We start from the raw sequence: 11,681 nt of genomic DNA, 5'->3' as shown, positions 1-11,681 counted from the left end.
GGCCTCGCACCGAGGCTCACCCCTGGTTGCCCTCCGGACGCCTCGGCTTGTGGGAGCGCCGGGTGCCCTGAGGCGCAAGGACCCGCCGTGAGGGGGTCCCGTACCCCCCCTCCCCCCCCCAGTGTCCGTGGTTCCGTCCAGCCCGCGCGGAGACCGCCGGGTTTCCCCACGGGCGGGCGAGTCCAATGCGGCCTCCCGGGGGGGTGGATGGGGAGGGGGGAGGACGAGGTTGAGGCCGCACGCACCGCTCCCGCCTGACAGTGGCGGGGGGTGGGACCCAGGCGTCCGGCACCGCCCCTGGGAGGGACCCTCCCCTCCTGGCCCCGCCTCTGGGCGGGGATTCCACCCCAGGCCCGCCCCTGAGAGGGACGATCCCGCTTCTGGCCCCGCCTCCGGGCGGGGACTACGACCCTTGGCCCCGCCCCCGCGGGGACCCCGGCGTCCGGCCAGCGGCGGAAGGGGCGGAGCCTCCCGCCATGCCGTCCGCCCGCGCCGGGGGGCGGCTGCTCTTCGGGGGAGCCCCCCGCCGACACCGGGTGCGCTCGGGCCCGCCCCCCCCCTCACCCCACCCCTGCCCCCTGATTCCCCCCGACCCCCGCCCGCCTTTACCCACCGGCGCCCTCGCGCTCCGAAGGGGACCCGGGCGTCCTGACCCCACGTTGACCCCACGTTGACCCCTGGCCCCTGTCCCCAGGTCACCGGGCCGGACCCCCACCTCGCCGAGCGCTTCCGGCTCTTCCAGCAGCTGCGGGCGGCGCAGGAGCAGCGGGATGGGGCCGGGGCCGGGGCCGGGGCCGGGGCCGGGGCCGGGGGCGGCCGCCTCCCCCTGGGGACCCCCATCCGCATCGCCCTGCCCGGCGGGGGCCGCCTGCCCGGCCGGGCCCTGCAGACCACCCCCTTCCAGGTGGCCGCGCAGCTGGGGTACGTGCAGGCCCCCTCCCTCCCCTCCCCAGCCGAGGACAGCCAGGGTCCCCACGGGGTCCCCTGCGTCCCCACCGGGTCCCCGCGGTGTCCCTGTGGCCCCCATGGGGTGCCCACGGGGTCTCCACGGTGTCCCCGCATCCCCGCAGGGTCCCCACACTGTCCCTATGGTCCCCACGGTGTCCCCAGGGTTCCTACGGGGTCCCCACAGTGTCCCCGTGTCCCCACAGGGTCCCCACACTGTCTCTATGGTCCCCACGTGGTCCCCAGGGTCCCCACGGTGTCTCCACAAGGTCCCCAACATCCCCTGGTGTCCTCATGCTGTCCCTGTGGTCCCCACGGGATCCCCAAGGTCCTCACAGTGTCTGCATTGTCCCCACGAGGGTCCCAGGGCCCCCACAGGGTCCCCACAGTGCCCCCATGAGGTCCCCATATTGTCCCTATGGTCCTCACGAGGTCCCCACAAGATGCCCAGGGTCCCCACGGTGTCCCCCTGATGTCCCCACAGCGGGGGCCTGGCGGAGGCGGCGCTGGTGGCCCGGGTGAACGGGACCCTCCAGGACCTCGACCGGCCCCTGGAGAGCGACGCCGACCTGGAGCTCCTCGACTTCTCGACGCCGGAGGGACGGACGGTGAGTCCCACGGGACACCGGGGCCGGACCCGCGTCCCACTCCCCCCACAGCATGTCACCCGTGTCCACCCCTCCGTGTCTCCCCCCCCAGGCTTTCTGGCAGTCCAGCGCCTGCGTCCTGGGGGCGGTGGCAGAGCAGTTTTTCGGGGCCATGCTCTGCAGCGCCCAGGCCACCGAGGACGGCTTCTTCTGCGATGTCCACATGGGTGACAGGTAAGGAGTGTTGGGGGACGGCACACGCGTGTCCCCCGTGGGGCACGGTGTCCCCAGCCCGTCCCCACGCCCGCAGGACGGTGCAGCGGGGTGAGCTGCCGGCGCTGGAGGACGCTTGCGCGGCTTTTGCCCGCGCCGGGCACCGCTTCGAGCGCCTCGAGGCCACCCGCCAGCAGCTGGCCGAGCTCTTCAAGGTGAGACCCCCGGCGTGTCCCCTCCCTGGCATGTCCCCTCCCCGGCGTGTCACCTCCCCATCGCGGGATGGGGCAAGGGAACCCAGCCTGGGGACATCGGCACTCTCCTGGTTGGGGTTATGGACCAGGGTGATGCTAATGGGGACCAGTGTCACCCCCCTCAATGTCACCCGTGCCACTGTCACCTGCCTCGGTCCTCCCCGCCCCCAGCACAGCGTCACCCCCCCCTCGGTGTGTGTCCCCTCGGTGTCACCTGTGTCACTGTCACCCGCCTCGGTCCTTCCCCCCCCCCCGCCCCAGTATGGTGTCACCCCCCTCAGTGTCACCCATGCCACTGTCACCCACCTCAGTGTCCGTCCCCCGTGTCCCCCTCCCCAGCACAACAGCTTCCAGCTGCAGCAGATCGAGGAGGAGGTGACGTCCCCTACGGCCACCGTCTACAGGTGAGCGCGGGGGACACCGCGGGGGCGCGTCCGGGCAGGGACGGGGCTGTGGGGTCCCCGCGTCCGTCCCCACGCCCGTCCCTCTGTCCCCACAGGTGCGGTCCCCTTCTCCAGCTCTGCCGCGGTCCCCTCCTCCGGCACACAGGGCTGATCGGAGCCCTCCGCGTCCTGACGGTAGGTTTAGACGTGGGGCGGGGGGGGGGACCCCGATATCCGGACCCCGCTGATTTCTTTTCTTCCCCCCCCTCCCCCCCCGCGCCACGGCAGAGCTCAGCTGCATTTTGGCAAGGAACCGGGGGCCGCCGGTCGCTGCAGCGCGTCAGCGCCGTCGCTTTCCCCAGCGCCCAGGATTTGGCCGACTGGCAGCAGGCGCAGGATGAGGCCGCCCTGCGGGATCACCGTCGCATCGGTCGGGTAAGCCCCACGCGGGGTGGGGGCGGGTGGGCGTTACTGGGGGATCGCCGGCGGCCGCCGTCGACCCCCCAGTAACGCCCACCCCCTCACCGCAGGACCAGGAGCTTTTCTTCTTCCACAAGCTCAGCCCCGGCAGCTGCTTCTTCCTGCCCCGCGGCGCCCACATCTACAACACCCTCGTCGATTTTATCAGGGTACGGCCCCCCCCCCGCCCCCGGGGGAAGAAATCGGGGTCTCCCTTTGCCCCCGCCGCCCCACTGCGCACCCCGACCCCGCCCTGCACTGTGGCCCCCGCATACGTGCACCCCGCTGCACCCCGTCCCCATTGCAGCCTGAGCACCCCGCTGCCCCCCACCCCCCCGTCCTGTTGCGCCCAGACTCGCTTGCGCCCTGGCCCCGTTGCCCCCACGCCTCGGCCCCACTGCACCCAGACCCCGTTGCGCCTGCACCCCATTCCCCGCTGCACCCAGCCCCTGCCTGTGCCCCCACTGCACCCTGACCCCGCCCCTGCCGCACCCCAAGTCCCTGCCGTGCCCCGTCCTCGCAGCACCCGTTGCTGCAGCTCCCGCCTCCCGGAGCACCCGCAGCCCCCCCCCGGGATGGGTGCCGTGGGGCTGAGCTGACATCCCTGTCCCCGTCCCTGCAGAGCGAGTACCGGGCGAGGGGCTTCTGCGAGGTGGTGACCCCCAACGTGTTCAGCCCGCGGCTCTGGGAGCTCTCGGGGCACTGGCAGCACTACAGCACCCACATGTTCTCCTTCGCCGCCGGCACCGAGACCCTCTCCCTCAAACCCATGAACTGCCCGGCCCACTGGTGAGTGGCGGGGGGGGAGGGACACACGGGGACGTGGGGGAGACGCGGGGTGATGCGCCTGACCGTCCGTCTGTCCCTCCGCAGCCTGATGTTCGCCCACCGGCCGCGGTCGTGGCGGGAGCTGCCGTTGCGCCTGGCCGATTTCGGGGTGCTGCACCGCAACGAGCCCCCCGGTACCCTGACGGGGCTGACGCGGGTGCGGCGCTTCCAGCAGGACGACGCTCACATCTTCTGCACGCTGGAGCAGGTGAGCGTCCCCGCGTGCGTGTCCCCGCGTCCCCCGCCACCGTGTCGCCCCCCCACCGCCGCTGACGCCTCGTCCCCAGCTGGAGGGGGAGATCGACGCCTGCCTGGACTTCGTGCGGGCGGTCTACGCCGTGCTGGGCTTCTCCTTCCGCCTGGCCCTGGCCACCCGTCCCCCCGGATTCCTGGGGGACCCCGAGACCTGGGACCGCGCCGAGCAGGTGGGACAGGGACGGGGACAGAGCGTGGCCTGGCCGCGGGCGCTGTCCCCGGCTTCACATCCCAGCTTTGCCACCGTGTCCCCTGCGGCGTGTGCCCCACGCGTCACCTCCTGCTTTGCTGGCGTGTCCCCTGCGGTGACCCCTCCCTCATGTGCCGTGCACCGTGTCTCGGCTTTGTCCCCGTGTCCCAGCTTTGTCCCCGTGTCCCATACACCATATCCCAGCTTTGTCCCCGTGTCCCATATCCCGTGTCCCAGCTTTGTCCCCATGTTCCATATACCATGTCCCAGCTTTGTCCCCGTGTCCCAGCTTTGTCCCCGTGTCCCATACACCATATCCCAGCTTTGTCCCCGTGTCCCATACACCGTGTCCCAGCTTTGTCCCCGTGTCCCAAATCCCGTGTCCCAGCTTTGTCCCTGTGTCCCATACACCGTGTCCCAGCTTTGTCCCCGTGTCCCAAATCCCGTGTCCCAGCTTTGTCCCTGTGTCCCATACACCGTGTCCCAGCTTTGTCCCCGTGTCCCAGCTTTGTCCCCTTGTCCCATATCCCGTGTCCCAGCTTTGTCCCCGTGTCCCATACACCGCGTCCTAGCTTTGTCCCCTTGTCCCATACACCATGTCCCAGCTTTGTCCCCTTGTCCCATACACCGCGTCCCAGCTTTGTCCCCATGTTCCATGCGCCAGCTTGGCCATAATGTCCCCTGCAACGTGCCCTGGGCATCGTGTCCCAGCTTTGCTGGTGTGTCCCCTGTGTCGGGTCCCCTCCCTGCTGCGTCCCCAAGTCCTGGGCATCACATCCTGGCTGTGCCCAGGTGTCCCACACAGCATGTCCCCTGCGCTGTGTCCTGGCCGTCGTGTCCCAGTTTTGCCCCCACGTCCTGCTCTGCTGTCACGTCCCCTGTGTCACGTCCCACGCGGTGTCCTGTGCGTCACCTCCCAGCTGTGCCATTGCGTCCCGTGCGGCGTGTCCCATGTGTCACCTCCCGGCTTTGCTGTCATGTCCGTGTGCTGTATCCGTGCAGCGCGGCCCCTGCATCGTGTCCCTGTGTCACACCCGTGCATCGCATCCCCTGCATCACACCTGTATGTGGTGCCTGTGTCACACCCCCTGTGTGTCCCCTGCATCACATCCCCTGCGTCGTGTCCCCACACTGTGTCCCCTGCGCTGTGCCTGCACATCGCGTCCCGTGTTGTGTCCCTCCATCACGTCCCTGCAACGTGCCTGTACGTTGTCACCTGTGTCCTGTCCCCTGTGGTGTCCCCTGCATCGTGCCTGTGTATCGCAATCCCTGCGTTGTGCCTGTACGTTGTCACCTGTGTCCTGTCCCCTGTCGTGTCCCCTCCATCGTGCCTGTGTATCGCGATCCCTGCGTTGTGCCTGTACGTTGTCACCTGTGTCCTGTCCCCTGTGGTGTCCCCTGCATCGTGCCTGTGTATCACGTTCCCTGCGTTGTGCCTGTACGTTGTCACCTGTGTCCTGTCCCGTGTCATGTCCCCAGCATCCTGCCTGTCCCCTGCATCATGTCCCCTCTGTCATGTCCTGTGTTGCCCCTGCATCGCCCCCATACATCGTCCCCTGTGTCACATCCCCTGTGTTGCGTCCCCTGCATCGCACCCGTACATCGTCCCGTGTCACATCCCCTGCTTCACGTCCCCTGCATTGCACCTGTACATTGTCCCCTGCGTCGCGTCCCCTGCGTTGCATCCCCTGCGTTGCCGCCCATACATCGTCCCGTGTCACATCCCCTGCATCGTGTCCCGTGCGTCGCGTCCCCTGCATCGCACCCATGCTTTGTCCCATGTCACATCCCCTGCGTCGCACCTGTACATCATCCCCTGTGTCACATCCCCTGCTTCGTGTCCCCTGCGTCGCATCCATACATCGTCCCGTGTCGCGTCCCCTGCATCGCACCCGTACATCGTCCCCTGTGTCACATCCCCTGCTTCATGTCCCCTGCGTCGCACCCGTACATCGTCCCCTGCATCGTGTCCCCTGCGTCGCATCCATACATTGTCCCGGGTGTCGCGTCCCCTGCGTCGCGTCCCCTGCGTTGCCACCCATACATCGTCCCCTGCGTCGCACCCGTACATCGTCCCCTGCATCGTGTCCCCTGCGTCGCATCCATACATTGTCCCGGGTGTCGCGTCCCCTGCGTCGCGTCCCCTGCATCGCACCCGTACATCGTCCCCTGTGTCACATCCCCTGCTTCGTGTCCCCTGCATTGCACCTGTACGTTGTCCCCTGCGTCGCGTCCCCTGCGTCGCATCCCCTGCGTTGCCGCCCATACATCGTCCCGTGTCACATCCCCTGCATCGTGTCCCGTGCGTCGCGTCCCCTGCATCGCATCCATGCATTGTCCCATGTCACATCCCCTGCGTCGCACCCGTACATCATCCCCTGTGTCACATCCCCTGCTTCGTGTCCCCTGCGTCGCATCCATACATCGTCCCCTGTGTCGCGTCCCCTGCTTCGTGTCCCCTGCGTCGCATCCATACATCGTCCCCTGTGTCGCGTCCCCTGCTTCGCGTCCCCTGCGTCGCACCCGTACATCGTCCCCCGCATCGTGTCCCCTGCGTCGCATCCATACATTGTCCCGGGTGTCACATCCCCTGCGTCGCGTCCCCTGCGTTGCCACCCATACATCGTCCCCTGTGTCACATCCCCTGCTTCGTGTCCCCTGCGTCGCACCCGTACATCGTCCCCTGCATCGTGTCCCCTGCATCGTGTCCCCTGCGTCGCATCCATACATTGTCCCGGGTGTCGCGTCCCATGCGTCGCGTCCCCTGCGTCGCATCCCCTGCGTTGCCACCCATACATCGTCCCCTGTGTCACATCCCCTGCTTCGTGTCCCCTGCGTCGCACCCGTACATCGTCCCCTGCATCGTGTCCCCTGCATCGTGTCCCCTGCGTCGCATCCATACATTGTCCCGGGTGTCACATCCCCTGCGTCGCGTCCCCTGCGTCGCACCCGTACATCGTCCCCTGCATCGCGTCCCCTGCGTCGCATCCATACATTGTCCCGGGTGTCGCGTCCCCTGCGTCGCGTCCCCTGCATCGCGTCCCCTGCATCGCGTCCCCTGCATCGTGTCCCCTGCGTCGCATCCATACATTGTCCCGGGTGTCACATCCCCTGCGTCGCGTCCCCTGCGTCGCACCCGTACATCGTCCCCTGCATCGCGTCCCCTGCGTCGCATCCATACATTGTCCCGGGTGTCGCGTCCCCTGCGTCGCGTCCCCTGCATCGCGTCCCCTGCATCGCGTCCCCTGCATCGTGTCCCCTGCGTCGCATCCATACATTGTCCCGGGTGTCGCGTCCCCTGCGTCGCGTCCCCTGCGTCGCGTCCCCTGCGTTGCCACCCATACATCGTCCCCTGTGTCATATCCCCTGCTTCGTGTCCCCTGCCTCACACCCATACATCGTCCCCTGCATCGTGTCCCCTGCATCGTGTCCCCTGCGTCGCATCCATACATTGTCCCGGGTGTCACATCCCCTGCGTTGCGTCCCCTGCGTCGCATCCCCTGCGTTGCCACCCATACATCGTCCCCTGTGTCACATCCCCTGCTTCGCGTCCCCTGCGTTGCCGCCCATACATCGTCCCGTGTCACATCCCCTGCATCGTGTCCCGTGCGTCGCGTTCCCTGCATCGCACCCATGCTTTGTCCCATGTCACATCCCCTGCATCGCACCCGTACATCGTCCCCTGTGTCACATCCCCTGCATCGTGTCCCCTGCGTCGCATCCATACATTGTCCCCTGCGTCGCGTCCCCTGCGTCGCGTCCCCTGCGTCGCATCCATACATTGTCCCGGGTGTCACATCCCCTGCGTCGCGTCCCCTGCGTTGCCACCCATACATCGTCCCCTGTGTCACATCCCCTGCTTCGCGTCCCCTGTGTTGCACCCGTACATCGTCCCCTGCATCGTGTCCCCTGCATCGTGTCCCCTGCGTCGCATCCATACATTGTCCCGGGTGTCGCGTCCCCTGCGTCGCGTCCCCTGCGTTGCCACCCGTACATCGTCCCGCGTCACATCCCCTGCGTCACGTCCCCTCCATCACACCTTTCCGTCGCGTCCCCTGTGTCACACACCCCCCGCACCTCGTCCCTTACATCGTTTGTGTGTCCCCCCCGTCTGTCCGTCCGTCCCCGCAGCAGCTGGAGCGGAGCCTCCGTGCCTTCGGGCAGCCCTGGGAGCTGAGTCGGGGCGACGGCGCCTTTTACGGCCCCAAGGTGAGAGATTTTTAGGGGTGGGGAGGGGCAAACCGGGACCCTTCGGGACCCCCCCCACCCCGATTATTCCCGATAGATCGATATCCGGATCCGGGATGCGCTGGGGCGGCAGCATCAATGCGGCACCATCCAGCTGGATTTCCAGATGCCAGAGAGATTCGAGCTGGAGTACGCCAGGTATGGGGGAGAAACAGGATTGGGCCCATGGCGGGGGGGGGGGGGGGGGTGTGCAGAATTGGGGCTGGGGGGAGCGGGGGTCTCTCCCTGCACCCCCCCCCGACCCCTGGTGTCCCCCTTTTTAGTGCGACAGGGGGGGCGGCGCGGCCGGTGCTGATCCATCGGGCAGTGCTGGGCTCCGTCGAGCGCATGGTGGCCGTGCTGGCCGAGAGCTGCGGTGGCCGATGGTGAGGAGGAGGGGGGGGGTGTCCCCGAAGGGTCCCCCCCAACAAAAGTCACACCTTAGGGCTGTAAAAGGGGCACCCCCCCATCCCTGGGACGCCCTCCCCCCAATCCCCAGGGTCCCCTCATCCCCAGCGTCACCCCTTTCCCAGGGCTCCCCTGTTCTGGGGCACTCCCCGCTCTCGGGGACACTCCTGTTCTGGGACAGCCCCCCAGTCCCTGGGGACAGCCCCCCAAACCCAGGGGCACCTCCATCCTGGCAGCACCCCCAGTCCCTGGCGACACCCCCCAATCCCTGGGGACAGCCCCCCAAACCCAGGGGCACCCCAATCCCTGGGGACAGCCCCCCCAAACCCAGGCGGCACCCCAGTCCCTGGGGACACCCCCAATCCCTGGGGACAGCCCCCAAACCCAGGGGCACCCCAATCCCTGGGGACAGCCCCCCAGACCCAGGGGCACCCCCATCCTGGCGGCACCCCAGTCCCTGGGGACACCCCCAATCCCTGGGGACAGCCCCGCCAAACCCAGGGGCACCCCAGTCCCTGGGGACAGCCCCCCAAACCCAGGGGACAGCCCCCATCCTGGCGGCACCCCAGTCCCTGGGGACACCCCCCAATCCCTGGGGACAGCCCCCAAACCCAGGGGCACCCCCAGTCCCTGGGGACACCCCCCAATCCCTGGGGACAGCCCCCAATCCCTGGGGACAACCCCCAATCCCTGGGGACAGCCCCCCCAGACCCAGGGGCACCCCCATCCTGGCGGCACCCCCAGTCCCTGGGGACACCCCCCGATCCCTGGGGACAGCCCCCAAACCCAGGGGACAGCCCCCAGTCCCAGGGGACACCCCAATCCCTGGGGACAGCCCCCAAACCCAGGGGCACCCCAATCCCTGGGGACAGCCCCCATCCTGGCGGCACCCCCAGTCCCTGGGGACACCCCCCAATCCCTGGCTCATCCCATCCCCGATGTCACCCCTCTGTGACCCCCCGATGTCACCCCCAGGCCGCTCTGGCTGTCCCCGCTGCAGGCGATGGTCATCCCGCAGGCACCCGAGGTCGAGGACTACGCCCGGGAGGTGAGCGTGCCCCCGCCGGGTCCCCCAGGTGTCCCCCGTGTCCCCCTCTCATGTCCCCCCCATCCCCCTGAGTCCCCCAGCATCCTCCTGTGTCCCCATTCCCCCCCCATTCCCCCCCTTTCCCCCCATTCCTCCGTGTCCCCCTCATTCCCCCCCATTCCTCTGTGTCCACCCATCCCTTCTTGTTCCTCCATGTCCCCCCCATCCCTTCTTGTCCCTCCATGTCCCCCCCGGCCCCCCATCCCTCCGTGCCCCCCCGCTGACGCCGTGGGGCAGGTGCAGGCCGTGCTGCGGGGGGGTGGCCTGGTGGCCGACCTGGATGGGGACGCGGGGGCCACCCTCGCCAGGAAGATCCGCCGGGCCCAGCTCGCCCACTACAACTTCCAGCTGGGTAAGAGGGGGGGGGACACACACCCCAGCCCCCCGGGACCCCCCCGGGACCACCTGTGCTGAGTCAGCAGCACCCGACCACCCCCCCCACTGCAACCTGGGAGCTGCTGGGGGGGGGGGGAGCAGTGGGACCGCGCGGGAACCCCCTGGGCCCCCTCTTGACACCCCCCCCAGCACCCTTCTGGGACCCCCCTTGGGACCCCCTGGAACCCCCTGGAAACCCCCTGAGACCCTCTTGGGACCTGTCCGGGGACCCCGCCTGGGATCCCCTGTGAGCTTCTGCCCCCCCGGACCCCCTTGGGACCCCCTAGGACTCCCCCTGTAGACCCTCCTGAGACCCCCATCCTCCCCCTTGGGACCCCCGCCCCGGGACCCACTGGCCCCCCCTGCCCCTGGGTGCTGGGTGCTGGCCGCGGGGGGGCCTGTGGGTGCGCACGTGGGGGACGTGTGCGTGCGTCCGTGGGTGGGTGCACGTGTGGGGGAGCGTGCCCCACACGTGGGGGTGCATGTGCAGGGTAGGGGTGACACGAGGGGGGGCTGTGGGGGACAAAAGGGGTGGGGGGGACACGCACACACGTGCCCCCCCCACCCCCGGTCCCCCGCAGTGGTGGGCCGGCGGGAGCGGGCGCGCGGCACCGTCAACGTCCGCACGCGGGACAACCGGCGGCTGGGGGAGCGCGACCTGCGCTGGGTGCTGCAGCGGCTGCGGGAGCTGCGGGACGCCCGCGTCCCCAACGCCGAGGAGCGCTTCTGACCCCCCCGGGTGCCCCCCTCCCCGGGTGTCCCCCTGCCCGGGGCATCGTCGTCATCGTCGTCGTCCCCCTCCCTGACACCCATTAAAGCGCTGGGAAACGGTGCTGGGCTGTGGCAGGAGCTGAGACCGCGGCAACTCGGTGCATCTCCCGCACCCCTCGGTGCTGGGAGCACCCCTGGGTGTCCTGGGGTGGGGGGGACGGGACGTCTGGGTCCCCCCACCCCGCCACCTGGGTCCCCATTCCCCCCACCCCCAGACGTCTGGGTTCCCCCACCCCGATGTCTGGGTCCCCGTTCCCCCCCCCTGCACCCTGACGCCTGGGTCCTTCCCACGTGGGACTTCCCCATGCAGACGCCTGGGTGCCCCCCCCCCCCCCCCCCCGGGGTGGGGGGGGGACGAGGGGGGGTTGCGCAAACCCGCGTCACGTTGTCGTGGGGTGTTGGGCAATCGCGGGGGGGCTGGGGCTGTTTTTCCCCCTCCCCGGGCACCTGCCCAAAAGCTTGGGCTCAGCTCCGAGCAGGATGTGGCTGTGCTGCAGGGGACGGGGACGGGGGGGGGGGTCACTGCGACCCCCCCCCCGGGACCCCCACCCTGCATCCTGGGGTGAAGGGAGGTGACCAAGGCCGTGACGTGCTCCTGCTACCGCTGCCCCATGCAGCAGGGTCTCCCAGCGTGGGATGGGGGACACAAGCTGAGCCCCCCCTCCCCGGGGGGGCTTCCTCCATGGGTGCCCCCCCCGG

At 69.4% G+C, this 11,681-nt stretch overlaps 1 protein-coding gene across 5 annotated transcripts; it reads left to right on the top strand.

Annotated features, from left to right (window-relative positions):
- Positions 1-431: 431 nt before the first annotated feature.
- Positions 432-11,044, top strand: TARS2 (threonyl-tRNA synthetase 2, mitochondrial). Of its 5 annotated transcripts, none has more exons than XM_072846732.1 (18): positions 432-536; positions 695-921; positions 1,430-1,553; positions 1,645-1,766; positions 1,843-1,960; positions 2,339-2,403; positions 2,499-2,577; positions 2,671-2,817; positions 2,913-3,011; positions 3,464-3,630; positions 3,715-3,877; positions 3,957-4,094; positions 8,249-8,323; positions 8,400-8,500; positions 8,626-8,727; positions 9,725-9,797; positions 10,074-10,188; positions 10,793-11,044. In XM_072846732.1, the coding sequence occupies exons 1-18, from the start codon at positions 477-479 to the stop codon at positions 10,939-10,941; spliced, it is 2,124 nt and encodes a 707-aa protein (XP_072702833.1). In that variant the 5' UTR covers positions 432-476; the 3' UTR covers positions 10,942-11,044. The 5 variants fall into 5 exon arrangements, with proteins under 5 accessions (XP_072702833.1, XP_072702834.1, XP_072702832.1 ...); XM_072846733.1 differs by having other exon boundaries at positions 8,246-8,323; positions 10,080-10,188; XM_072846731.1 differs by having other exon boundaries at positions 8,246-8,323.
- The last annotated feature ends 637 nt before the right edge of the window (positions 11,045-11,681 follow it).

Source organism: Ciconia boyciana, chromosome 26 (genome assembly GCF_034638445.1).
Source record: "Ciconia boyciana chromosome 26, ASM3463844v1, whole genome shotgun sequence".
NCBI lineage: Eukaryota > Metazoa > Chordata > Aves > Ciconiiformes > Ciconiidae > Ciconia > Ciconia boyciana.
The sequence above is the reverse complement of the archived record's forward strand: the minus strand, read 5'-3'. Positions and strand labels throughout refer to the sequence as shown.